Source organism: Protopterus annectens, chromosome 1.part0 (genome assembly GCF_019279795.1).
Source record: "Protopterus annectens isolate FY-2018-M chromosome 1.part0, PAN1.0, whole genome shotgun sequence".
In the NCBI taxonomy this organism is placed as follows: domain Eukaryota; kingdom Metazoa; phylum Chordata; order Ceratodontiformes; family Protopteridae; genus Protopterus; species Protopterus annectens.
In genome coordinates, this window is record NC_056725.1 from 1245343562 (window position 1) to 1245368454 (window position 24893).

General features: G+C 38.3%; 1 protein-coding gene across 2 annotated transcripts in view; it reads left to right on the forward strand.

Annotated features, from left to right (window-relative positions):
• Positions 1–24893, forward strand: part of TBX18 (T-box transcription factor 18) — a 264470-nt gene that overhangs the window by 195946 nt on the left and 43631 nt on the right. For both annotated transcript variants that reach the window (XM_044065921.1, XM_044065929.1), the window contains exon 6: positions 10992–11056. In XM_044065921.1, coding sequence (XP_043921856.1) covers positions 10992–11056 — 65 coding nt within the window. The remainder of the gene's footprint in view (positions 1–10991; positions 11057–24893) is intronic.

Here is a 24893-nt window from a genome sequence, read left to right on the forward strand (position 1 = left end):
CTCCAGAGTCAGTGGAGCCTGTCCCGAGGAGGCCAAATAAGTTCATGACAGCACCTGAGGACAAGACTTTTCTTAGTAAGGGAGTTCCCGTTGATGCTATGGTGGTAGCAGCGGCCACCAAGAAGGAGTTATCCGAGACATCTTCTAATATCCATCCTCCTAACAAGGAGTCCAGGACGATAGATATGTACGGGAAGCGTACTTTTTCTTCAGTGGCATTTATACTGAGATTGCTGATTTACCTCACTCATTTTACCCATCTTCAGTGGGATCTCCTGAAAGAGTTGGGAGACACCATCCAGGGTTCATTAGCTCTGGGTTCCATAGATAAGGTTTCTGCGCAGCTCTCCACCCTTACTTCCATAGCTAACTCCTCCATGAGGCTGATCTCATACATGGCACATGGAGCAAGTAGGGCAGCCGCAGCAGGAATATCCCTCAGGAGACATTCGTGGATGAGTCTTTGTAATTTTATGGAGTCCTTCAAGTCTTCCTTCACTAACATCCCCTTTGATGGTTCATCTCTTTTTGTACCCCAAGTGAAAGAGACTTTGACTAGGTGCAAGCAGGAAGGGAAAACCTTATCTGCTTTCAGAGTCCATTTCTCTCTCCCATCTAGACCCTATTCCAAGGGTAATACGGTAGGGAAAATGTGGTTCCGTAAATCCCAAAAAGGTTTCCCTCAGGCACAAGGTCAACCCTCCCCCAGAGACAGGGGGAGGATATAATGGAAGACGCTGCCCTTGCAGCAGAGGAGGTCCGCAGTATCAGGGAGACAGAGAAACCTTCTCTGATTGTCCCTTCCATCACCCCTGAGAGTTTGCCCGACTGTCCATCGCTGGAGGCAGTCAGGGGTTGTCTATCGCTGTACCCAAGCTCCTGGCTAACCATCTCCCAAGATTGTTGGGTACACACCATAATATCCAGAGGTTACCTGATCCCCTTTGTTTCCATACCCTCAACAAACTGGTCTCTACCAGATGTACCACCCATCCAACTAGACCGGGCAACATCAAAGGTCATTTCTTTACTGCAAGAAAGAGTCATCCAAGAAGTCCCCGCACAGAAAATCGGATCTGGAACTTACTCTCGATTCTTTTTAGTTCCAAAAAAGACAGGACTGAAGATCATTCCTAGATCTCAGCAGGCTCAACAAGCATGTAAAGAAATTGAAGTTCCAAATGGTCACTCTGCAGTCGATATTTCCCTTTATCGGGAAAGACAACTAGTTGTGCTCAGTTGATCTCCAGGATGCGTACTACCACATCAAAATGGGCAGGCCCTCCAGGAGACACTTACGCTTCTGGCTGGGAGCCAATCATTTTCAGTTCAGAACACTGCCCTTTGGTCTCACTACAGCCCCCAGAGTGTTTACCAAATGCATGGCAGTGGTAACGGCTCACCTGAGACATCAAGGATTCCAGGGGTTTCCGTACCTAGATGACTGGCTCCTCACTGCTACCACCAAGCATCAACTCATCAAAACTAGGGGCGAGACTCTATCCTTGTGCGCCAATCTAGGCATCACTGTCAACCTAAAAAGTCAGTCTTATCTCCCTCACAGCACATTGTATATTTAGGCTCAGAAATAGACACAACCACCATGTCAGTAAGGCTAACACCGGAAAGAGTAAAGTCTCTATGCACTCAAGTCAGATCCTTGCTAAACAAACAAAAAGTTCAGGCCAGAGTAACCTTCAAGTCCTAGGGACTATGGCTTCCACCATCCTATTAGTTCCTCTTGCTCGTCTACACATGAGGATACTTCAGTGGTTGCTATTTGCCCAATGGTCGGTGCAAGACCTTCTATTGTCTCACCAGATTTTGATAACAAATGCATGCAAGAAGGATCTGACATGGTGGTTGCACACAGAACAACTTATCCTAGGTCGTCTACTTGTTCCCCTCCAAGAGGAAGCAGTTTTGACCATGGACACTTCCCAGATAAGGTGGGGGGGCATCATCTGGGAATGACAGTCCAAGGTACTTGGCAGAACCAGGAGAACCACTTGCACATCAGTGTTCTGGAGATGAGAGCGGTGCTGTATGCATTGCAAGCACTTCACAGCTCCCTTCCCACCGGGAAGATTGCGATTCAGTCAGACATGTCTGTCGTGTGGTACATAAACAAGCAAGGGGGAACCAAGTCTTACCCACTTTGCAGAGAGGCCTTAGGAGTTTGGAAATGGGCAATGGATACTCAACGTTTCCTGATAGCAATGCATATCCCAGGGAAATCCGACGTAATAAAAGACAAACTCAGCCGAGCAATTCTGATGCCTCATGAGTGGTCCCTGTATCCAATGGTTGTGAAGAGATCTTTCACAGATGGGGCCAGCCTTGCTGCAACCTATTTGCCACTCACCTGAACACAAAATGCAGCAGCTACTTTGACCTCATTCCCCATTTGGGGCTGTCACCCAGGGATTCTCTAGTCCACGATTGACCCCGGGACTTCTTTAAGCCTTTCCTCCTTTTCCACTCATCCCAAAGGTAATACAGAAAACAAGACAGTTGAGGAGTTTCTTGTTCCTCATTGCTCCTTACTGGCCTCGACAAGTTTGGTTTCCCTTCCTGTGGCCCTACCATTTGGAGGAACCATGGATTCTGGACCCATCTCCAGATCTCCTGATTAATCAATCAGGACAGTTCCATCCCACCATCCACATCCTCAAATTGACAGCATGGCTGCTCCAGTTCCACGAATAGCCAGGTGTATTCCCCTATCCCCTGCGGTCAAACTCATTTTAATTTCATCCCATAAACCTTCCACTCAGAAACTATACTCCAGCAAATGGAAAAGGTTTTCGTTTTGGTCTATGAACCGGGGCTTAGATCCATATATGGCTCCTATAGAATCTATCTTATCCTTCCTAGCATCAATTTTTCATGAAGGAGCAGCAGCCACTACAGTTAGAGTTCAGTTAGCTGCCTTTTCCAATTTCCATTTTGGCGTCATGGGAAATCCAATCATGCAGCACTCCTTGTGTAAAACTTTCTTAAAAGGAGTTCTTCTTCTCAAGCCTCCAATCAAACAACCATTAGAACCTTGGGACTTAAACTTAGTCCTCTCATCTTTGATGTCTGCACCCTTTGAGCCATCCCCTTCATCACACCTAAAATTGTTGTCATGGAAAACACTATTCTTAATAGCCATAACATCTGCTAGGAGAGTCTCAGAGCTGCAAGCTCTAACTATTCGACCTCCTTACATTATTTTTCACAAGGATAGAGTCTCTCTCAGGACAAACCCTTTCTTTCTTCCCAAGGTATACTCAGAGCAGAATCTGTATACTACTATTGAGATACCTGTGATTTTTCCAAACCACTCTAATAAATCTGAGTATAGACTACACCAGTTAGATATTCACAGAATTCTCAGCTTTTCTTTACATAGGACTAAAGAATTCAGAAAATCAGATCAACATTTTGTTTCCTTTTCCAACAAGAAAAAGGGCTTGACTGTTTCTAAGATTACTCTTTCAAAATGGCTTTCGGATTGCATATCATTTATTTATCAACAAGCTGGCAAACAATTATTCACCAAAGTTAAAGGTAATTCTACTAGTGCTGTAGCTACTTCATATGCCTTTAGATCTAGGCTCCCAATTGATACTATTTGTGCAGCAGCTACTTGGGCAAGACCACATACTTTTGTCACTAATTACAAATTGGATTTGGCCTCCTGGGACAGGTCTTCCTTTGGGTCCACTGTGCTGAAAAGTCTCTTCACTTGAGCCACCCGGGATATAGGTGCTAGGGACACTATCTCATCTAGCAAGAATTACGGTGAGATAGGACTACATAACATAAAGAAGTTATGTACTTACCATAACGTTCCATGTTTGTAGTCCGTCTTGCCTACATTCTTGCTTCCCTCCCTCCAACCCCCTTCCTGTTTTCTGGGGGATCTGGTGGACTATACTGGTGCTGTCTGACCTGGTTCTCTTTTGTTGTCCACCTGGCATGGATTATATTTTATAAATCCTTTGTCTGCATGCAGCTCTGATACTGGTCTTACCTGATAGGTATTTATTGCTTTCTTGCAAACTAGATCTGGGGAATTGCCGTGAGGCACCATGGGATAGGGGCTAGCCTTGAGCCAGTAAAAGCTCTCGAGCTTTAGTATCGGCCGAGTCAGAGCCGAATATTGGCTCTGAACCCATCTAGCAAGAATGTAGGTGAGATGGACTACAAACATGGAACGTTATGGTAAGTACATAACTTCTTTTTTAAGGTTCAATAATACCTTATCTTTATCCTGAAGGGTCTTAAACAAACCAGAAGCAGCTTCCCCAAACAAAAGTCTAGAATCTAGAGGAGCAACCATCAACTTAGCTTTAATATCATGAGGTAGATGTTGAACCCTAAGCCAAGAATACCTCCTCATAACTGAAACAAAAGCAGCAGCCCTAGAAGAGGCATCCACTGCATCATAACTACATTTAATGAAATGATAAACAACTTGAGAGGAAGTCTCTAGCAAAGAAAGAACAGAAGTTTTACCCTCAGAGTCTGAAAAATCATAACTAGGTTGACAGGCCTGAGAAAGAAGAGCCAACACATACCTAGACATATGGGTCTGACAAGTAATAGCCCTAAAAGCTAGGGTAGCAGAAGTGTAAATCTTTTTTCCCAGTCTGTCCATAGTTTTCCTGTCCTCGTCAGAAGGCAATAACTTGGGCAAAGGAAGGAATTCAGATGGTTATCAGAGGCTATGAACACTACAGAGGGGTCAGCAGCAGGACATTTCTATAAAAAAGAACAATCCCCACGAACCCTATAAAACCTATCAGCTTTTTGGGAACAGGGGCAAGAGAATCAGGCACCTGAGAAGCGTTAGAGAAAGCAACCAGTAAAGCAGCCAAGGCAGGAGGAATAGCCACAGGTTTAGGAGAGTGCAACTGCAACAACTCATAGTGCCTCTTATGGAAATTAGAGACCTGACTACAATCACACTTAAAAAAAAATCACCCTAGAGAGTGTGCCTCCAAAGGAAATTTCCTCCCAAGGACCATTTGAATAATAGAGTCCTCCTCTTCTGACCCATAGTCCAAAGGAGAAGGAATTTGAGAAGAATAAGTTAGGGATTCATCAGCAGAATTCTACTCATCCTCAGAAGAATTCTGGTCTCTAGGCCTTTTAAGAAGAATAGAGGACCAAGGAGGAGCATGAACTGAAACCCCTTGAGGAGGCTTTAAGGGCATTAAAACAGAAAATAACCCCAGAGTAAAATCCTGACACTTACTTTGTGGATCCCTTGGAATAGAAGAAACATGTTTAATGTTATGTTTCTTTTTTTAAAGGAACCTCCTGAGAAGGCTCAGATCCAGGATGACAGTTGAGAACCATAGCAGGAACGTCTTCCCCAACTAAAAACTGAGGAACTCCCCTAGGCCCCTCAGAAAAAAAAAACAACCATGGTTGCCTCTGAACATCTGAGATGGATTTCTGCAAAGCCTCTTCGGATGTGCTACCAGCTGGATCCTCACCAGAATCCAACATGGTCACAGCAGAGAAATCTGACAACACAGCCGGGCAAGCCCCTAGGTTTGTAATGACCTTGGGAGAAACACCTAGCAGAGGCAGCACAGTGGAAGATTCCGGAGTTGTACCTTTTTCACCTTCTTCTTCCCTAATGGCTGACTCTCAGGGTGGGAGATTCCTTCCATAGTGTCTTCAGCGATTAGCTTAAGATGGTGAATCTCAAGATACAAGGAAAAGAAAGAAAGTCTTCTGTGAAGGGTATTTGAAACAAATGCCTGACAAATACAGCAAGTCATATGGTCATGAGAAGCACCTAAGCAAAAAAGACACTTATTGTGGCAGTCCCTATGAGGAATCTGTCGCCTGCACTGGCATTTACCCTTCCTGGATGACATTAACCCAAGGAACACAGAACACAAGAAAAAAAACAAAATCTCCAGTGGAGCACTTAACTTGCAAAAACAGCAAACGGGCATAGGAAGTCACTGAAAAATGGAAATCTGTTCATCTGGCAGAAAATGGATGCAGATAAATGATACAGTCAGACTGGTGGCAAAGAAGTTCTGTTTTTGATAGGTCTTAATGTCACACTTATGTCCTATGTTATGCAGGGAGCGTATGGTGACATTCAGCGTACCTTTTAAATTCAGAAGTCTTTGGAAGACTGGCCAGACATCACGGCAAGTAATCCCATATAGTTAAGAACACTGCAGCAGTGACTGTAAGGACATCAAACCTTGCACTTTGTAATTATGAGGTTAGCAATTTAACCATTATACCAACCAGCAACCCATAAATATATCATCCTTTCACAGGTAAATTCTGGGCAACTAATCAATCAATCTGCTGACTATTACAAGCTTAACCAATAGCCAGAGGTCAGAAAACAACATCCACCTTGTATTTGTGAGATAAATACCTTAATAACTATGCCAACTCTAGATTAAAAACATTATTTATACCTCAGACCGTAATGATTTTGGCTTTACATAATGGTGTTTAATATTTGGTTAGTCAGTTTTTTTCTAATATTTGTTAACTTTGAGTAAAAACTAAATGAAAACTCCAGCCAAGCTAGAACTTCCACTGAGTGACCTCTCAAACCTCTTGTATCAGAGGCACATGGGATACATGCAAATGACTCCTATGAACATTGGGTGATTCAGCTATATAGCAGTTCTGAATGCCCATGACTTATTTCTTTTTAAGTTGTTCCAATGGACAATTTCAGGCCAATAAAGCTAAACCCCACTAGCTGTGGGTATGCATATTTTAGCCTTGTTATGACCTCATCACCACAGCACAAGCAGAGTGCTTGACTAAGCATAAAAAACACTGAAGAAATATCAGCTATAAGAAATATCAATAAGCAAGCCAATGATCCATGATATAATGGGAAAAAAACTTTTGCTCAAGGAAGCTGTAAATTTATCAGTGCTAAAATGACTCAAAAAAGCACTATACATTTTGGCTATCCAGAAAGATAGAACTAAAAGCAGTACACATTTTCAAATCAAGCTTGTTTGCACACACACACACACACACACACATATATATATATATATATATATATATATATATATATATATATATACACACATATGGATTAATTGTGAATACTCAAAATTTTAAAACATCGAACCTCTGAATAACGAAGACCAGAGGATCGAAGTTTTGAAATCCTGAACCAAGAAAAAATAAACCTTCAAAAGGTAAAAACTACTAATTTCACATCTTTGTAGGAGGGCAAGCCTCCCCTGCACTCTCCACACCCCCTGCTACTTAAATAAACTAACTCTGAGATCACACTACAATAAAGAGAATAGTCAAGTTGCCACTCCACACTGTACGGTGATCTCCATTGAAAAGGTTTGAGATTTCTAAACTTCGATCCTCTGGTTTTCTTTATACAGAGGTTTGATGTTTTGAAATTTTGAGTATCCAAATTGCACTGATACACACACACACACACACACACACACACACACACACACACACACACACACACACACACACACACACACACAGACAAAATAATTAATGCAAAAAATATTTTTTTTTCAAAAGCATTCATTATAAAGGAAGCTGAAATTGTAGGGGGTCTAGTATATGACAACAGAATGCTATGCGTAATCAAAAGTTAAGCAAAGCACATCTGTTCCCTAAGAACTAACAAATGAGTATTCTGCCCTATGTCTATCACAGGATATTTTGTCCTCAGTTGTAATATGCAAGTGATCCATAGGCAGTAGGTAATAGGCAGATATACATATTTGCATGTATTTATGTAAGAGTTTGCCTTACGTTTCTCCAGTCAGATCTGAACGTCTGCACTGCCCTGTTAAGTGTTTCTGTTAGACATGGGTCCTCTTCATTTACCATTATCTTAGCAATAAATGCTACAGAATGCTGCTCAAGCTACTGCAGAAGTCAGTATGCACATGCTGGACAGTTTGCTGATCTCCATAAAAATGGGCATACTTAAGTGCTTGTTAGCAATTTCTGATGTTGGCTTTTTTTTTGTTTTACTTTTGATGATTCTGTGAGAAACTTAGTAAAATTTAAATAATAAAAAGTGGCATTTTTGCCATCTTCAAATTTAGGACACGTTAATCCTTGTCACTTTCATTGTTGGCAGCAATAACAATTATTTTATTCATTGATTATCTGTACCATGATTCACTGGTGAGTCCTGAGATGAATCAATCCATAGCCCCTTTTTGCACATAGGGTGTCACTTCAACAATGACAATCATCTAGGGCCAAGATTTACACTGCCAGATGGCTAGCCCTGCCACAGTAGTTCTTCCACACCACATACTGACACCAATTTCTAATTTAGAGGGTCCAATCCACCTGCAGCATCTCTTTGGAATGTGAGAGGAAAGTGGTGTTCCCAGAGGGAATCCACATGAACACAGATAGGACATGCAGACACCACACAAAAGGTACCCCAGCCGAAAATCAAACCAGGGAACCTTTTGCTGAGGCAACGCTATCTGCTCCACCACTGTGCCACCTGTCAATAATCCACTCCTAAACTCAGAAAGCTGTTCAGAAAAAAAATATACATGAAGCAACTGACTGCTGGAGTTTCTATCATTTATGTCTTAAACTCATCTTTTTTTCAGTGCCAAAAGAAAAGCATTTTTCTTCAAAGGAAGTGTCAATATAACAGAGGTTATGATGGTGCCAGGATCAGTTGAAGGTTAGGATTTTCCAGATTGTGATTTCCTTATCTGTTTCCTTGAATGATATGCTCAATATGGCTTTACAGAATGTGTTTTTAAAGCTTAATAGTTAAACATCTGTACTATGGCAATTCAATGGAATTGATTTCTGAGGAGCATTGCCTTAATACTGTTGACATTTGCTTCAGCAAGAAAAATGACACTAGTACAGCATTCTTCCTATATGATCTTGATGATTTTCATGAGACATTATTAGTGTTTCCACTTTGGATTCCTTAAATGATTTTAATGAATCACCTGGCTTTCACATCCAGCAATAAGGGAAGTGGCAATAGCTGAACTGTAATCCTACATGTTGATGTCTTTCAGTCTTGATGCGACAGTGTTCGAAAGGAAGCAGTAGCCCACTTGGCCATTCACTGAATCTCATTGGTTATATCTACTGTTATAGAGAGATGACTACAGTTGCAGGGGAAGCATAGAAAACAGATGAAAAGGGAAAGCAAGGAGAACATATGGTGAGCAACTAAGGAATGAACAGAATAGAGGTTGAGAAGGTGGGGTAAATAAGTTTTGTGAGATAGGTGCCATTTTGCAAGCATAAAGAGTAGGTAAGTTGGGGGAAAGGAGGAAAGTAAAAGAAAGGTAAGAGGGTTAGGGTAGATAGCAGAGGAAGGCAGATAAGACTGAAAGGGTGTATACCAACACAATGGTGGACACAATGATGAAGGAGATATCAGTCAAACACAGGAGAGACAATGGAGATGGAGGATCATACAACCATCAGGGGTGAACATTGACAGAAAACAGCACTTATTTTATTTACATTTATTTATGTTTCTTTGCAAATAAAGTGATGTACTAAAACAGGGCAGTATAAATCTAAACTGAAACAACCGGTAATACCAGCAATGATAGATAACTAATTTTTGTATAATGTAAAGATTTTTTAATTGCAAGAATAGCATTTTTGACTATTTTTAGTGGCACTGAACAAATTAGTCACTAACAAAATGTGTTTTGCACTAGTCATCCCATAGATGGTTATTTCTAGTAGACATTATTTTTTTCTTTTAATATCCCAAGGCAAAGAATATGGATAAATATGCTTTTTCCATAAAGGCGCAGATTTATTGATTTAATGTATTTAGAAAACATTTATTAAAATAAGATGTGACTTCATCTGGAGGAAACATAAAAAGGGATGACTCTCAACAAGTGGAAAGTACCAGTTTTTGAGAGACATTTATGTAAATCATATGGTATAGTATTACTTTATAGATGAGTATATTTAAAAATAGCTAATTATCAAAATGTTGAAACTCACAACAGTGAAACCTAAATACTGGCAGTTTATAATAATGACACCTCAAAAACAGAACTCACAATACCTACAAAAACATCCCAAACCCACATTAACTTAATTTCACAAAAAGACAACAGTCTACTTTTGATATCAGTTTGTAGTCAAAACAAACAAACAAAAAAGACCCCATGAATATCATGAGGCATAGTTTGTTTGAACAGTGGTAGTGTTATGGGCATTTTTTTTCTAAGGTAAGGTGCAGTGTTAGAGTTAGGGATAGCACACATTAGTAAGGTGGGCAGCGGGCTTCAAATGAGTAAAGTCATGTGGCTCTTTAGCACTTATAAAAATACAAAAATGTTTTACAGCCATCTATCATATGCAGGGATGGCACATGGAAGCAGTGAGCAGGATTATTACCTCACAGCAAAAGGATCTCTCGTTTGGTTCTCATCTTGGATACTCACTTTGCAGAGTTTACATATGTTTTTCCAGGTACTACAGTTTCCTCCCACATCCCAAAGTCAAACAATAGGTGGATTGGTGATTAGAAATTGTTCACTGGTGTGTGTGAGTGTGTGTGTGTGTGTGTGTGTGTGTGTGTGTGTGTGTGTGTGTGTGTGTGTGTGTGTGTGTGTGTGTGTGTGTGTGTGTGTTTGTGATACAGAAGAAAGGTTTGGCAATCTACTACTCTTTCTACTTGCCTTGTAAAATGTATGGATGATGATGGCTGTTTCGGGGATCACTATAAGTACTAAATGTAACTGATAGCATTGGCTGGATGCATACCATATACAGATTCATTTGGCATTGCATAGTGTGCTACAAATCAAACAGCTTCATTACTGCACAGTATGAACTATGTAACTTAATCTATGTTGAACTACACACAGCACTAAGAATTAACTCTGCAAATCTTATAAAGCTAATGGTAGCACATTCCCTAAATGCATTTTAATTTGACAAAAGTGAGAAATAACATCTAAAGTCTTGAAATCATTTTTCAGATAACCCGACTTAAAATTGATAGAAACCCATTTGCCAAAGGATTTCGTGACTCTGGTCGCAACAGGTAAGACAACTAAATGGATGCTATATTATTTAGAACCTATACTTTATACAAATACTATGAGCCTGATGTTTAATTGAGTGAAAAATTAAAAAATCACATTTTGATAAGTTGCCTAAATGCCTGAATGAGACCAAAGTAAGACAGTTTATGCTAATTTCTAATAAACATGATAATTAGAAGGATGCAGCTATAAAGACTCAGAACTAATTCATCCATTCATAATTGCAGATAATTTTATGTTAAGATACAGCAAAAATTTGTTTTTCAAAATCCTATTATTTTTCTTTACAGCAAAATTCTTCTCTTCTATAAGTGATAGGGATAAAATATTTAGCCATAAGTGCACAATATGCAGGACCACGTATATGCATTGTTTCCCAGCTGTGGCAGTCTTGTGAGCCACCTACACAACTATGAAATGCTTCCATTCTGAGGACTTATTGGACCTCACAGCATTTCCATAATTTGGTTTATTAGGAGGTCAAGCTATTGTAAAACCAGACTCCATGGGTAAAAATGTTAAAACAGTATGACCTGCAGTCTCATATTAGTATTATTAGTAGTAAAGATTAGTTTAACAGCATACACATGTATGTATATGTGCATGCACACCCACTCATGCACACACACACACACACACACACACACACACACACACACACACACACACACACACACACACACACACACACACTCACACACCACTGAGTTTAGATACTGCCTAAATATGAGTACGTGAGTACCCCCACCAATATCACACAACTCAGAAATCAAAAGAAACCAATAAATAAATAAAAAAACAGTGTATGGAAAAAACACTTCCTTTATTCGACCAGATGAATTCAGTTAAGTGCTTTTTCCGTAGTTTACATTACAGGACTTCCTCAGAACTAAAATACAATCCTAAGATCACACTTAAAATAGTCATACCAATTAATAATCAACCAATAGAAATTTTCAAGACACAACCCCAAGCTTAACCCTTAAAATGCTGAAGTTTCAACAGACAAGAACTACTAGTGAATTCATTTAGCCCTGGATATACAAAAGCATTAAAACGCAATTGCCATTTCAGTTCACAAAGTTCAAGATGCTCTGGTAAAATTCTTCCTTGAGGGTCTGGTATTAACTGCTGTATAACTAAAAAACAAAATTCATGCCGATTACACTCAGGTATATGTTTACTCAGGGCATTAGTTTGCTTTCCTTTTTTAATTTTTAATTTTTCTTTTAACCTGATAAAGATAATGGTATGGTTATAATGGAAATGGTTGATTATGTTAATCTCATAAATACATTATTAAAGGATGGTACATATTGTGATGTGTCTAAAAATGAAATCAACATTGCCTTTGATAAAATTGACATGCAACTTAATGACATGTTATATCAGGGTCAAATGAACTTGGATGGATATAATTTTGTTAAAAATGACCATCCCAGGATAGCAGGTATTTTTGGAATACTTAAGCTCCATAAGGATATAAATAACCCACCCTTTAGACCCATTGTGAACGGCAATAGATGTAAAACCTTTTTTATTGCCAAGCTAGTGGATGATTATTTGAAGAAAGGGTTAGGTGGCTTGAAACTTATTTGCATGGATTCCCGGGATTTGTTGGGCAATCTAAATAGTGTACATTTTACCCATTGCATGTTTTTTGTCACTATAGATGTGCAAAATCGTTTCTCTGTCATTTCTCATGTGACTGGACTTAATTAGTTGAAAGAACAGTTGGCTGTTACTAATACATTCAAGCAGGATACAATCAATTTGATTGTAGCTTTGATGGAAATTGTGCTCAACAACAATTTCATTTACTTTGAAGGTCAGTATTTCAGGCAAGAGGTTGATATAGGTATGGGGGCACCTTGTGCCCCTAACTACGCCAATTTTGTGATGTCCCATTGGGAAACTGAATTTGTTGTTCAAAGTAAATTTTTTCAAGATATTGCCTTCTACACAAGGTTTCTTGATGATTTGCTTTTGGTGTGGACAGGCTCCGAGGGCCAGTTAATGGAATTTCTTGAATATATAAACAGGTCAACTACATTCTTAAAGTTTATGCATTGTATAAACTAATTTATGATTTCCTATCTGGACATTGAGTTATCAGTAAATTCTACTGACAATAGGATTAAATCCAAAATATATCGTAAACCCCCCTTCTCCCATTCCTATTTGGACTTTACCAGCTGCCATCCTTATCATCAAAAAAAATCGGTGGTGAAAGGGCAGCTGGTATGGGCAGCATGCATGGTGTCTGACGAAGGTGATTTTTTAAAGGAAATTGAATATATTTTGAGTATGTTCAGGAAAAGAGGATATCCTGAAAGGATGCTCAATAGTATTAGTAAAGAGGTTATTCTAAAGAGACAGAATGGTGTATTTAGACCAGTTTTGGACTATGAACAAAGTCGAGTGACTGATTCAATTGAGAATGGAGTAATTGTAAAGTTAGATAACATCAGTAAAAAGAAAAAAGACGGGCACTCTTTCATTACAGTATTCAATAAGGATAGTAATACTGTAATGAATATTATACTTAAAAGTTGGACTTTTTTTGCTTTGGAACATACTGTATGGGGCTTGTTGGGAGTAAGCCTCAATATAGTGTTTTGAAAAGACAGATCTTTAAAAACTTATTGGAGTCTACTAATATGGTACATTTGTGTAAATGTAGGCCACCTAGTAATTTTAAATGTGGAATGTGTACATTTTGTTTATATATCCTCATTACAGGTGCCAAATTTAAATTTTTGGATTTTAGACTAACTATTAATGGACATTTTAACTGTCAGTCCACTAATATAGTATATTTAGCAAAGTGCATGACATGTCCAGTGTTCTATATTGGAAAGACATCTCAGCATTTACATGATAGGATGTATTAACATCTCACAGACATTAAAAAAGGAAAGTAAACTAATACCCTGAGTAAACATATAATTGAGTGTCTTCTTCTTCTTTTGGCTTTTCCCGGTTAGGGGTCGCCACAGCAGATCACCTGTCCGCTCATGATTGGCAGTGGAGTTTTTATGGTGTCACGTGGGTTTCCTCCGGCTGCTCTGGTTTCCTTCCACATCCCAAAGACATGCTGTAGGTGGATTGGACACACTAAATTGGTCCTAGTGCATGTGTGTGTGTGTGTGTGTATGTGTGTGTGTGTGTGCGTGTGCGTGTGTGTGTGTGTGTGTGTGTGTGTGTGTGTGTGTGTGTGTGTGTGCGCCTTCTGTGGAAGGTTGGATGCTGGGCTGGCAATTCGTAATGGGTGTGAATTTTGTTTTTTAGTTATACAGCAGTTAATACCAGACCCTCAAGGAAGAATTTTACCAGAGCATCTTAAACTTTGTAAACTGAAATGGCAATTGTGTTTTAATGCTTTTGTATATCCAGGGTTAAATGAATTCACTAGTATTTCTTGTCTGTTGAAACTTCAGAATTTTAAGGGTTAATCTTGGAGTTGTGTCTTGAAAATTTCTGTTGGTTGATTATTAATTGGTATGGCTATTTTAAGTGCAATCTTAGCATTGTATTTTAGTTCTGAGGAAGTCCCGTGATGTAAACTAGGGATGAAAGCGCTTAACTGAATTCATCTGTTTGAATAAAGGAAGTGTTTTTTACCATCCACTGTTTTTTATTTATTTATCCCCACCAATATAGTAACAGCAGTATGCTTACCATAAGCTAGTTTGTCCAGGGTTATAAATGCAAGTGACTCCCTTTCCTTCAAATCACGTCAATACTATTCTGGATTCATTTAAGAAATGATTATCCTTTTCATTAAAATAATGGAATTTTAATTTATATTTCTTTTAGTTCTCCTGCTGTATAACACATTGTCCTTGTGACATGGTGGTTTTCTGATTGGACATAATGACTCCCACCCACTGCAGCTCTTATGCTTCCCACAGGATCCAGTGTATTTCAGTTTATCCTGAGACTGTTCTTGCAGCTTATGCCTGTGCTGTATCATGTCTGGGAGTCATAGTTCTGCTTAAAAAGCTGCCTTTGGTAGACACTTTCACTCCGTACTACCAGCACTAGTTGAGCCACATTCTTGAAGTTAATGACTTTTTGGTTTGCATGCTTCCGAACAAGTTTGAGTTACTTGATGAGTATGATCCACCTTGGCTCATCTACTCAGAGAAGCTAACTTAGCAAAGGGAAATATGAGTTTTGTAAATATGCATGGGATAGTTGTTATGCAGTCAAGTACTTTTGTTTACAAGTAATGCAAATACAAGTATGCTCAAACTTATGTATTTATATGTTATTTTAACTAATTCATAGTGGATGTCAGTCAAAGTCTTACATGGCTTGGCTTTACTGTTGTTAACTTTACTTGTTTGTTCCCTGTTGAGTTTTTAGCACCTCCTTTCCTTCTGTAGAAAAAAGAAGGGAAGAAATGTCAGGCTGATTCACTGACAAAAACAAGAGTACACATAAGCAATATGGCACTCTTTAATGATATTACATTTTGTTCACTAAATCCCTTGACAGAGTAGTTTTGTGGAGAACACAAGAAAAATTTCACAAACTGAGGATTATACAATTATTTCATAAGAGAAATTGAGAAGACATGTATAATGTGAATTTATAAACAGGTATTAAAAATATTCACCTTTTCTCCCCCAAAGTACATTTAATGCAGAGTTGAATATCTATAAATGCTGTTTCACCAAAGTATGATTGTTACAATCTGAATGTATAAAGACTGACATTAAAATGACAACAGAGTGTTTGAAATCCATCCAAAAAATACTTCATTACAAATGCAGACATATTTCCTGTATAGCATCTTGGGCCATGACAGCCTATGTTGTTGAAACCAATATGTAGCTTTCTGATCACTGCTAGTTCAGAAAGCTACCCAAAAATCCAACTAAATAATATGAAAAAAAATAATTGTAATTATAAACTCCTTCCCAGATCACATTCAGGGCAAACTAGCTGAATTCATTCTAAGCAGGTCTAGGCGAACAACCTTTTATACACTACTAAAAATACATAAGCCAGGGAACCCATGGAAGTGAACAGTGTCAGGCAAAGGAACTCTGAAGTTGTACAGAAAATTATTACGCCATTAGTAGGTGAAACAGACAGCTTTATTTCATTTGCTGGTACAGTAAAAGGTATTATATCACTCTTTCCTTTTGTACAGCCTGATGATCAGGAAACTTTCAGCATACATTGTTTCTTACAACATGATAGATGATTTTAACTAATATGCATGTTTTTCAAATAAAAAAAACCCTAGCAAGCTAATCAGTTAATTTTCCTTAAATAATTTCAAACATCCAGCAGATGTTCCCTCATCCTTACTTTGACAGGGTGTGGATACAAGCACATTGGCTGTAGAACACATCCACTTCCAAAGACTCCTTTATTCCTATTGCTTTCCAATTTCTGCACACTCTCAAGTGCTGTTGTTTTTCTCATGTCACAAGTGGCTATCAGAAGTATATGTACCCCATCAGAATATACCTTTTAGAGCTGCATATCATGGCATAACTGTTCCTCCAGATAGATGCAGTAGTTGTTATCCTGGGTGTACATTTCATCTTGTAGCAAACTCTGGGCACTGTACTGAACTGCTCATGGTAACTACAGCATCTGGGTATAACTATATAACTATGTGGTGCTTGCTCAAGGAGGAATCTTACAGCAGAATAGCAGATGCATGCCCTATCTCATGTGTGTATATTTTTGTAGAATCACTGACACAAGGTCTGCACGATAGTGCAATCCTTAGCAGTGGCAGTTTTTACCATTGTATATTTACACAAACTTTCTTCATATCAAGTACATTTTGCTGCATTATAACCAGTAAAACACTATCCAGTCCACACCGAGTTTAAAATACAAGTAGTTAATTTTTAGTCACTTCACCTACTGATTGGGTTAATGAGTACCACTGGCTTTGTTTTGTTTTTTAATGTCATCTCTCTGTTACATAGACTTTAAAATGATGTCAGTACTGTCCTTATCCCCAGGAAAGTCACATCTTCAGTAAGATGGTGGTACAGACAGCACAAAAGGATTAGCAGTGTTAATGTGCTTGTATATGGGCACCTCACAATATAAAGAACTCCCAGCATGGCCAGAAGCACAATAGTTCCATAAAGAAAACTAAAAGCTTTATGACTCATTTTGCATGGTGACATTGGTCACAAACTATGATACTTGTCTATTAATGCAGTTTAGAGAATTTTCGGGTATACATCTTGAATCCTTGAAGCCATCAGCAGTACTAGCATCAGTGCTGCTAACACAGACTCTTCCTGCTAAGCCTTTTACAGACCACTGTAAGTTCAAAAAAGGAGCGTTTGTATATAATGAGTGTCTGAAATCTCAGACTATACTTTGACTTTCTATTCTTTTGACTTTATAAGTGCAAAGGTTCCCTGAGTCTGCCTGCTGTAGAACACCTATTAAAGCATTTAGTGTAAGTCAGTGGGCCAGCACCTCTGAAAAAGAATAAATTCTTTTCCCTTGGCATTTTGATGAGTAGGTAGTAATGTTATGAATGGCAAGTAGATGGTCGAACTGAACTACAGAAATATGCAGATGTTGTCCTCTCAGTTTTTTCAGTGTTCCCTTTAAGTGGTCATTAATATTCTCAGAAATGATTTATGCAAAAGACCATATGTAACTACTGAAGCAAGAAGTATGTGTCTCTACCAAGGAAATATTTGTGAACTTTGGAATGGACAAACCATACCGACCTTGGGATATATGCTGGCTTACCTTTCGAGAACATCACACAACAGGTATCCTAATGATTTTAGGTCTGTAGACATGAAAGCTAAGGGATAATGTTTAGAACAGCTAGTTGATCATTATTACCTTGTAGTTTCTATCAACCTCGCATCTGAACGCTGCTACTTCTGTACATTAGTTGTCTTATCCAAGTCAACTTCCTGAGTTTCATGACAGAAAGTATTTTATTTTAATGAAGACTGAAAAAAAATTTAGTTTTATGGCCTTCATGAGACTAGCACACTTCTCACCATGCTGGCAGTTCTTTATATTATGAATATTGAGGGCCCCTGGGGACTGACCCAATTTATTTAGAAATCAAAAGACTGGTATGCATTATTGATATATCACCCACAAAACTCAGAGAAATACACTGGCTTTTGTTTTTTCTGTTTGACAAAGGAGCTAGAATTGTAGAGAGATTGGACAAGAAGGTCTACACCTCACCCACTTTACATCACTGAACTATCATACACCAATGATTTGTTATCATAGAACAATTCTGCAGCAGAAGATGTATGCCTTGCTTGCAACTCTGGCATCAAAATAAGGTCACTGTTATTGTTTTTACAGCTCAGAAAAGAAGTAGACACATCTTGCTGTAACTATGATATAGCCAATGCATCTCTGAGGGCTTTAGCTATGAACATAGTTTATAGGGCAATGCCTAGTTGAGATTTTAGCCTGATCCCTTAGGTTACATAGCTGCTTTGTCAGCTGCACCAGTTAGTAAGGAGAATGTTGTGGTGAACCAATAAAACAACTGCTCAAACAAATAGGGAAGAAAGGAAAGGCCACAACAAACATGAAGAAATTCTTTCAATTAGGTATCTTCTGATTGTAAAACAAGTGTATAACCACCATAAGGACCATTCATCAGTGGCAGATTAGCAAGCTGTCTAGAGTCTACATCAGTTCAGGAGCCTATCTTTTTAAGTATTTCAACCTCAAGCATATTTAGATTGCAGACTTCCAGTGTATGTACTACTGACATTCCAGGGTGAGTATTTTTTCTTTTGTATGTGCAAAAATGCTTTCATGACATATTAATACCAAGAACAATTCCTAACAGGGTGGATTCAGTTTCAGACCTTAGCAGCAGCTTGAACATTACAGTTAGTATGTCCAAATCTAACACTTTCATATCACGCAGTTTCTAGAATCTCTTCTATACATTTTAAGTAACAAAGTATTACTCTGTCTTGATGAGATGCCAGTGGTCTCTTTTATGGTGGAGTTCATACAGAAAATGAAAGTAACAGCATGCCAGTATCTAAAGATCCCATAATGCATACTGAGTCTATTTTTCTAGACTGCTTATAAGGAAAAATAAAACAAACACTCCTCAAAAACATGTTGTGATCAGGTCTCTAACCAGCTGGACCAGATGATGCAAGTATTTCCTGCAGCAGTAAAATTTTTCAGTTAGATGGGCTACCTTGATAAACTTTCAAAATGTCTCAATCACATCCTAGCGTAGTAAGTGATGCTTCTAGTTTTAATTCATGGGCATACTATAAAAATGTTTATGCAGTGGACACTTAGATATAAATAGAAACAGACCCTCTAAATTTTCATATTTTTCAAGCTGACAAAGGTGGTCTTTGGAACAATGTTCTTGGAGGGCTATCCTGATATAGCTAAAGATACTGCAAGGTTAAAAGGCTATTGTCATAAAAGTTAACAATATGAAAACATGAGTGAGGGAAGAATTTTGAGAGGCCTTTGAGAAAAAGGCCCCAACAAACCATTCACCACATCCCATAAGAAGACAGGACCTCACTCAGGATGAGATAAACAAGACTCGGGAAATACTGACCACTACTCTAAAACTGCAGGAAGTAAAAATAATGTTCTTAACAACTCTCTAACTTTGTGGCCTTGCCATATTATTATGATGCAGTGCCTGCAATCTCAGGAGAATTTCAGATAATTATAGTAGCTAAAGTCACAGTAGTGATCACAGGTCAATGTAGTGGAATGCCTGCAGACATCAAAGGGATCCAAATTGAGATGTTTAAGGCTCTGGGCATGGGTAAGCTGTATGTTTAATACCCCTGTTCACTCTCATTTGAAATGTGGAACAGCACCACTGGCAAAATATGGGGATTAAAAGAGGCATGCTAACTAAAGGAAGAACACACTCATCGACTTCACTAGAAGAAGTCTACACAAAAATGCTGGTGGATGTTAGCTAGCATTCAAACCTTTGATTAAAGAAGCACAATGTGGATTCTTTGCAGATGCCAGACAGTCCGTCTGCCTTTCCTGGGCTTTCTCATGTCTATGCTTTTGAGGCTATTATGGCTAAGGTTACCTGCACATCCAATGATACTGACTATTCAGTTAAGACAGTAGGGAAAGGAGAACCTAGACTGGCCTTATCTGAGGATGAGAGACATATCCACTATTAGCTCTGGAGGACCTCCCTAGCTTGCACATGGAGGTTAGACACGTGGCTTCTAGTCCAAATACCATACATCTAGGCACTCCTAGAAAATTTTTTCGAAAAACTAATCACATTTCTAAACTTTCTACTCCTACCAATCAGAAAGCTAATAAAGAAGACTGGTTCAATTATGCTCAATGGTTTTTCTCAAGGTCCGTTTAAAGAAAATTAGTCCTTTCAGTATTCATAGCATTCTTCTTTTTCTCCACTTCTACTCCTTTAAAGAGGAAAAGACTTCCCTGTTTTTCTGTGGAAGAAGGATTGTCAGATTCTGACAAAGAAGGGTCAGATTATGCCTGTCAGATTCCTTAACCCAGTGGATTTGAATCTGAACAGATAACACTTTATCCTCAGATTTCTCTGAGGAGATTTCCTCTTTGGACACTGTTGCTAAATGAATGACTTCTTTAAATGGGGAGTAAAAAGGTTTCTGACTCCCCAAAAAGATAATATGTGCTTCTGAATATGGATACTATTAAGCCTGTTGTTATCCCTGTAGCTCTGAATGCACTAGAAGATGCCTTTACAGTAGCTTCATTGTCTCCAGATTCCCAGCCTTCAGCCCCTAAAAAAGCCAGATAGGTATTACACAATTCCTGATACCTTTACAAAGTTCTCACTGCTGTCCCAGATATCATTTCACTGACTTCTGACAGAGGTACAAGAACGTTTCCCTCATCTAATCCCATTCACAATGATACGGACAGCAGAGTCCTTGAAAGGTATTTCAAAAAGGTGTATAATTCTGCTACCTTAGCTTTTACTGCTATTAATGGCCAAACTCACTTGACCAAGTTCCTTCTACCTATTTTGTGTGCTATGAAACAATCTTTGTCAAGTCTTCTTAATTTTGATGTTAGATTTAATTGACTAGATATGCTTAGTTCTACTTCTCAGGTAGCTAAGCACACTATTGTATATGGCTACAATGCTGTGGATGCTGCCTCTAGAGCAGTTGCTACTAACGCTGTTAAGAGAAGGCATGCTTGGTTAAGATTTCAGTCCTTCCCTGAGGATGTTAAAGCTCAACTAATTATTACTTCACAAGAAATTATCTGATAATGCTTCTGCTGAAGATTACAAAAAGATAGTAAAAAGGGGAAAATCTAAGGAGGAAGTTAAACAGCTTTTGTTATCTCTGGTTCCCAAATTTTAAAGGAGTTATCCATTCAACCCTGACCCCCTTTTTGGTAAATTTTACAAATCAAGTCAGCAGAAATCTTATAAAGAACACTTTAAAATCAAATGGTAAGGAAAATCCAAAAGAAAGCCTAATGGAGCTCAGAGATCCAATGGTTAAAAAAAAAACTTCTGACTGTACTTGCCAGTTACTCTCTCTCTCTCTCTCTCACTGTCTCTTCACCCAGGCCTTCCACAGATAATTTGCAGGGAACCTTTCTGTTTGCCTTCATGCCTTGCAAACTATAACCAAAGATACTGGGTACTAAATATTATAGAACATGGTTACAAAATCCATTTGGCATCCTTCCCCCCTATCCCAGGAATCCTTCAGACCACAAAGAATCATCTTTATCTCATTACCCTAATTATTTCAGGTTTACTCCTTTAAGGGATCATCCATGGATCAGTGGGGCAAAGGGTTTTACTCGAGAATTTTTCTTATACCCTGGAAAGAAGGCACTTGGAGTCCCATTTTAAATCTATCCAGAAAACACTTCTATGCAGATTCTAAATTTCAAAATGTCGACACTTCAAACATTTGTAACCCCTTCTTTCCCTACAAAACCTTTTGCTCAATCCAGATCTAAAAGATGTTTATACGCATATTCCCATTCACTAGAACTACAGATAATTTATAAAATTCTTTGTTTACAGATTACATTATCAGTTTACTTCTTTGCCCGTTGGACTGTCTATCAGTCCTGTAGTCTTTACAATATCCCTTTCTCCAGTAATAGCTTACTGCAGACAAGGCATTCATATTTTTCCACATCTGGAGGATTCCCTGATCTCAACTTCAACCAGTCAAGAAGCTTTAACATTAGGGTTCACAATTAATCATTTTTACCACTGTTGATAACCAGAAAAAGTCATCCCTGCGTCTGACTCACAGACTGGTTTTCCTGGTATGTATTTTAGACATTTACCTGATGACTGCTTTCTTCCTCCTGAAAGGATGCATACATATCCCCAGTACTTCCTCAAGTTTTCTCTACTGAAAATGTCCACTGCAAGAGAATTTTTAAGAGCTTTACATTTCATGGCCTGTTCTATCCTGATGATTCCTCAAGCTAGACTTTACATGAAAATGATTCAATCAATCTTCCAGTTTGTTTGCACTCAACAAGTCTCATCCACTTTCTCGCCCAATCTCAGTTCTCAACTTTGCAAAGAAGGAACTCATTTGTTGGGCCAAACAAGTTCTGCACAACATAGGAGCCCCTTTCTGCCTTTCCAGCCCATCATATACAGTGGCCACACATGATGAAAACTTTACCTGGGGTGCTGTGTAGTTGGACTTTCTAGGTAATCAAACATCAATAAATGTCAATAAATAAATAATTAATAAATAAATACAACACAGGTACAAACTCATCAATGTGAAAGAGACAAGTGCTGTTGTCACTGGCCTAGAACAAGGTCTTATCCCCTGAGCAGACTGGCTATGATTGCCCGGTACACAGCAATATAATAATTTATTCTTTCAGGCCACTTACATTCCTTCAAACCAGAATTCACTGGTAGATTCCCTGATGAATACTAGGACAGACCCTCACAAGTGGATGCTGTACTGAGATGTCTTACTGCATGTAGTCCACCAGAGGGAAATTCCTCAACTCTATCTGTCTGCCTCCAAACTCGACAGACAGCTGAAACAGTTCTGATCTAGGACACCTTACAAACAGGCCTCAAATAAAGATGCCTTTTTAATTTCCTGGACAAAGAGCCAGAGAATGTGTAAAGAATAAATAACCATTTGTAAATGAAAGAATTGTGGAAAATAATCATAACTATCTGATAATGCACAAAATCAAAAATCTTTAGTCTCTTAGAGTTCGAAAGACCATTTATAGACAAGTAATACTTAGTTGTTGTGTGGGACCTCACCTACATTTATTATCTTTAAACATTAACTTGAAATATTGTTTCTGGCAGAAGTAACCTTGTCAGACAGAGATATATATAATGAAAGCAGACTTCCTTTTTATAGAAATCAACTTAATGATTTGTAAGTCAACTGTCAAAGGATTCATTTATCCTTTAACTTTTTATTCATCTGACCAATAGTATAATTAAATTCTGGTTTGCTGCAGAGACAAGATAAAGCAAAAGAATTACTTAACATTATGAACAAAAGCTATGGCATATAAACATAATGTACTGCCCATATATATTTTCATGAAATGCACTGTCAGAGATGCTGGGTGCGCAGATTGGTCTAACGAGGGGGGTGATTTTTCTGAGCTATGATACAGAATCAGAATTGCCTAGACATGGTAAGACCTTGCTGTATCTAGTAATGTGGCTGCCAAAAAAGCAACTACTAGAAAATGGAAATCAAAATCTAAACCAACTATACAAGAAGTAGTGGATATAGTAACAGACATAAAACAACTGGAAATGAGATCTTTAGAAAAGGGTAGGAACAAACTACATAGGAAAATGGGAATTGTGGGAAGAATACATACAAGGGAGGAATGAGGTTTAAGAGGTGGCAGGACCTAAATGAGCTATGTAATTTTTGAAAAAGACCGGGTAGAGAATAAGTGATGTATAATGTTTGCAACTGGGAGTGTGTCAGTATGGATTGTGATATAAAATGCTTGCATCTAGGATTGTGTCACTGTGGTTTGTTTTCATTTGTATGACTGTATGATTGCCTATGTAGTAAGTGGTGGTTTAATAAAGATTTTTCTTGTTTATAAAAAAAGAAAAGAAGGGCAGGAATTGAACAATTTATGTAATGTTGCTTAAGTTTTATGACATATAGCAATATATGGAAAGTAAAATGTTTGTTATGGTAATTATAGTGTGATTACTTTTATTGTAAATTTGCCTGTTTCACAAGTGATAATTCAGTAAAAGTGTTTGGAATAAAAAAAGAAATCTACTTGCATCATTAACGTCTGCATATACTGTAATATCCAAATTTAATTCCATCTAGTCAGTCAGACCAAAACAACAAATACTCATATGAGTGAGTAGTGCTGTAAATAAGAGTGACCACTGATATGAGCAAATGTTGTTCTTAACTTTATTTTAGCTGGCTGCCTTTTGTATGAGATGTGCTGCAGTGGGGTGAGGAAATTTGCCCTTACTCTTCTGCTGTATCTCTAGTAGGGGGTGTGGGGGTGCAGGGGACTTGCCTCCCCCAACAAAAAAAATAGTTTTGCTATTTGTATTTTTCAATCATTATAGATTTTAATTTAAAATGATCTCTGTTTCTGTGTTCACTCTTCCAAGCATTCGATATTTGATGAGGCACTCATACATATCTATATTTAACTCTACACACACACACACACACACACACATATATATATATATATATATATATATATATATATATATATAGGGTCTATATTATATCCTCGAACACTTAAAAAAGCGAATGCTGATTGATCGAACTTATTTTCGTGAAACTGCAAAATATCGAAGCAGCA